This window comes from Pyrus communis, chromosome 17, assembly GCF_041283825.1.
Source record: "Pyrus communis isolate YQ-2024b chromosome 17, ASM4128382v1, whole genome shotgun sequence".
In the NCBI taxonomy this organism is placed as follows: Eukaryota; Viridiplantae; Streptophyta; class Magnoliopsida; order Rosales; family Rosaceae; genus Pyrus; species Pyrus communis.
The window spans coordinates 21,673,872-21,678,673 of record NC_142581.1 but is presented as its reverse complement, the minus strand read 5'-3'; the positions used below and the strand labels follow the sequence as shown (position 1 = coordinate 21,678,673).

At 39.4% G+C, this 4,802-nt stretch overlaps 1 protein-coding gene across 1 annotated transcript; it reads right to left on the bottom strand.

The window, feature by feature from the left end:
- Positions 1-3,021: 3,021 nt before the first annotated feature.
- LOC137708796 (F-box only protein 6) lies at positions 3,022-4,400 on the bottom strand. The gene has a single exon (XM_068447946.2). It carries the CDS (start codon positions 4,274-4,276, stop codon positions 3,107-3,109), a length of 1,170 nt encoding a protein of 389 aa, XP_068304047.2. The 5' UTR covers positions 4,277-4,400; the 3' UTR covers positions 3,022-3,106.
- Between the last annotated feature and the right edge of the window lie 402 nt (positions 4,401-4,802).

The following is a 4,802-nucleotide window of genomic DNA, read 5'->3' as shown; positions in this document are numbered from 1 at the left end:
TCGTGGATATACCAAGCAGGACCATCCATGTACCACAACTACGTGGTACAATCTCATCATCACACATTAAACATAATTATACGCATACATGCTATCGATTCCACATATCAACAAGCATCTAGTCATATGAAGCACAACACAAGAAATTCCCTTAATTACTATTTCTACTAAAAATCTAATAAAGTACTAACTTATATCCTGACTTCCATCTCCATCTCATGCTAGGTAATAGTGCCAAGTTCAAATGGGTATTCAATTGGCAAGCATATCCAAATAATTATCAAAAAATATTTAGATCCCATAATTGTCATAAAATTCATCATAATTATCATTCACATTATTAAAAAGTTAATTAAACACACATATATATATATATATATCACAAACATCATCATTACACAAGCCAAATCATAGTTAATTAAGTTCACATTTCCATAGAAATCATAATTATAAGACCAATTCATATTCACAAATGATACTAATATAAGAAATCAAGGTAATAACCATATCACATATGTTAAAGTTTGGTGACGATCCAACGGTCGGATTGTCGATTCACACTTTTAACAATTAATGTATCGTAGAGAATTTAGGTTCCATCAACCTATGTCATACAATTACCACAACTGAGCTCAAGACATCTAATTTAGCCTAAGAGTGACATCGACGGCCCCTGGCCACGCGCTGCTGCGGGTGGCGGTCGGCCGTCCAAACTCGTCGGAAAAATCCAACTATTTCAAAAAATTACCAAAATTTACAAAATGACGATCTCAATGAGTAGGGTAAACTTTATACCTGCGGCCAAGGCCAATTTGTCCGGAAAACACCCCAAACTAGCCACGAACCGCCGGAACCCTAAGGTGGGTGTGCATCGAATTTGGCTTCCAATCGAACTCTGACGCCTCCAACCCCGCTTAGCCTTGTTCCTGGGGTTGAGAGGAGTCTGTTGGTGGTGGTCATGGACGGTGAAACTTGCCGGAGCCACTGGAAAAAGGGATAAAGCCGCTGGAACACCCGTGTGTTTGTGGCTTTGAACTGGAAAAATGGGAAAGAAATTGGGGAATCTAACACTACAAAGATGTAGGGCTCATCAAGAGCTTTCCATGGACACCAAGATCACTCAAAACAGAGTTCGGATGAAGGAGATACAAGCGGTTCAAGTTTGTGGGTTAACGGATCCAATTCAACCCCAAAACGGGTTAGCAGCAGCTCTTTTCCTTCCTATTTTTTTTTTCTCTGTTTTTTTTTTCTCCTCCTCATTGGTTCTTTTCTAATTCCCTTAACCCAAATATATATTTGGGCCTTTTACCCTCTAGTGGAAATTAAATAATTTTCACAACCTAAAGTTTCACAACTTCAAATGTCCGTAACTATACCGTCATAATTCGGATTCGCAAACGGCTTTCGCCTATGCACTCGTGGCTTCGAGACCTATTCAAAAACGTTACTTGTGACCTCAAAAGGTCAATGAGTAAATAATAATTTTCTAAACTTCACCCTTCGTACCTAGTTTAATTGAAATCTAATTTCATATAAACTAAAATAAATTCTCGAAAAATAATATAAAATCTCAATAATGCAAATACGTAGATTATAACAGTGAAATCCGGGAACGGGATTTCACATCGCCTGGTTAATCCGCATTAGGGGACCACTCTATTAGATATTGTTTGGTTAATCAACATTGAGGGATCATACACATTCATTTGGGGGAGGGCGATCACTGCATACTTGGCTACATTAGATCCATAAATGATCCTGCCTGGTTAATCCACATTAGGAAATCACGCTATCAGATGGATGTCTATGGTTCTGCCTAGTGAATTAGCATTGGGGAACCATACATATTCTAGATTTGGATTCCGTTGAGTGGTCCATAACCCTGTTTTCGTTGAACCCTATATCATTGTGCATAGAAGTTTCTTAAGGTTACTCTTGTGGTTGTAACTTAAGGTTATAATACTAGATATATGGATTGCATGTAGAGAAATATGACAAACCTTGTGGAGTTTGGTTTTATTAAAGTTAGTGATATGATATTTGACCTTTGGTTGATTAAAGTAGTTAGATTTTAATATTGTGCATCTTTGATTTGAATCTATTATTTGATGTAATTATGGAACTATTGGTGGAAAGCAATGTGATATATGTGAATCATACTCTTTCAGTTTAAGGAATTGAATGATCCTTAAATTCCATGTTTTTTGTTAGGAAGTGCCATGTGGAATGTCAGAATTTATCAGTGGGTGAATTACGAATGGCTTGATCCCGTTCTAGGGTACGTAAGTTGTCTGAAACAGAGGTTAGATGCAACCATGAAATAAAAGGAAAAGTTACTATGCTATTGGACCGTTAGTCTATTTTGGTCATGTCTCGAGAGCGAGACATGATCTAATGACGTCACGTGTTAATTCTGAACGAATCTCGAGATTGTAGCGTGATACTGTGGGTAATATACGTTATTGACATCTTATTGCATATCTTCGTTCGCGATATTTCATTCTACTAAACTAAGTGGATAACTTGCCCTGTGAGCAAACCCATAATTAGTTTTAACTGTTGAATTTGAATATCTTGCCTTGTGAGCGATATCCATTATTGATTATTATCAACTTGTGTCTGCTCAACTAAGTGGATATCTTGCCCTATGAGTGATACCCTTTAGTATTAACTTAATATTTCCCCTTTTTGCGATATCCTTTCATATTACTAGATATCTTGCCCATTGTGTCATATAAATATTTTCCTAAACTTGTTGAGTATCTTGTCAGCAATATTCCTTCTGAACAACACGTAATTGGAAATTTACTTATTCTTAAATTTTTGCTTCGTTTGATTGTCATTTTTAAATTTATTATTATCAAGGGGATAGGGTGTTGTATTGTTACGTGCCCTGTTTTTTAGCATGACACCAACAACTTATGGGTGATAACATTTCATCGCGAGGTACCAATCATGAAGTTTGCTCTACTTCCAAGAAAACGATTAATGAAAATAGAAGGTAAATTACAACGTTAGAGATATTTCAATTCGAATCATTACTTTTCCCTTGATTAAAAACAAAATGGGTAAAGCAAAAAAAGGACAAAAAGAGATGTTTGTTTGATTAGAACATGACTGAGGGTACAAGATTAGGGTATATAAGAACTCCTTTAACTCGCAAGTTCCTCACTTGTTTTCCTCTAATTGAAGAACACCCTTCAATCCAATGCCATTCCCATTGACTCCTACTCTTATCCCCAACTTCCCTCCAAACTACCATTCCTGCCCAAAGATCCCTATACAAATAAATAGCCCCATCACCACCTACACATTTTGTACTAGCCCAACTTCCCCTATCCCCCAGCAATTTCATACCCATTTCACCAGGTACCCTCTCAACCAACACCCAAATATCTCCCTCCCCAAGTTCCCATACACAAGCACCCGAAACGCACACTCCGCCGCCGACAAGTGTCAACCTCCCATTGCGCAGCACCAGCACAGCAAATTCCAGCTTGTCTGCCATTGGGACACTCAGCTCCCTCCAAGTGTTTGACCCAATCTCGTAGCCCATTAGGCTATACGCCCGGGCCGAGGTCATCCAATATAGCAGCCCATCACAATACACACTCTCCTTTGGGGTCCAAACTGTTAGCCTCACAGCAAACTCCATCGGCATTGACCCGACGACCCACCACATGTCAAGCTGCGGATCGTACATTTCCAATGTAGGCTCATACGTGGCACCACCGCGGGATGCCTCAGACATCCCGCCCGCCACGTAGACCCTAGAACTAAAACACGAAATTTGAAAGGTAGCATTTGTTTCACAGAGTAATGAGTTGTTTGGCGACGCGACTGACCTGACTGGGACAACACCAACAGCTGGGTTGGTCCTTTTGATGTTCAACTTTGGGAAGGGCTTGTATTGCCTTGTGAAAGGGTTGCACATACCCAATTGGAGAAATGTCGAAACTGTGGGCCTTAGCAAGATGAAGCTGTCCAGTGGGCCGACATACCTTACTGGGGCTGGTAAGAAATCCATGGAGAGAACATACCAGTTGTTGTTACTTGGATTAAGGGCGTAGCAGCAGCATAGAGCACCATGGTCGTGCAGTGGCAAAGCTACGAACCAAGGCGGGTGATGATTCTGCAGCAAAAACGGGTAGTTACCGGCTGCGGAGGAGGCGCAGGCTTGCCAGTGTCTGCATGTCGACTTGGCGCATGCAAAAGAGTCGGCGGAGAGGAAGGAGAAGATGTTGGTGAGGAGGTCGCAGGGGAGGTTGTTCCACATAGTGAGAAGTATACTGAGAGAACTTTTGCGGAGTGCAGTTTGAGCATACAAATAGTGGTGGATGTGGCGGTGGTGGTCGTAGTGCAATGATTGGTGGTGAATTATTTGAGCCAACTGAATCCTCTCCGAATCCTTTTTGATAAGGATTTTGAAAATTTGTGAATCGTGTCCGTTAATCGTATATTGTGTGGTCAATTTTTACTAAATAATGTTTATGTTTATTTTTAAATAAAATATTTAAAATAATTTTTAACCACACAATGTATGATGTATGAACACGATTTTCAGATTTCTAGATCATTACAAAGAGAATAAGATGAGAATCCAGACTCTTATTTGAGGAGCATATTATGGCCTTGGACGCGTGACCCACATGAGTACGTTATCTGACCCGCATGTGAGAGCCTGTGCCTGCAGAGATTTTTTGAATGTAATTAGAACACGGAGTAGTATATTACGTGTTATTATATAAATTATATGATATGTATGTTAAAAAGTTAATAAATTAAAAAGTAAAATTTTTCAC

Coding starts and splice junctions, on each gene's coding strand:
- LOC137708796 (XM_068447946.2), bottom strand. CDS start 4,276: ATGTGGAACAACCTCCCCTGCGACCTCCTCACCAACATCTTCTCCTTC.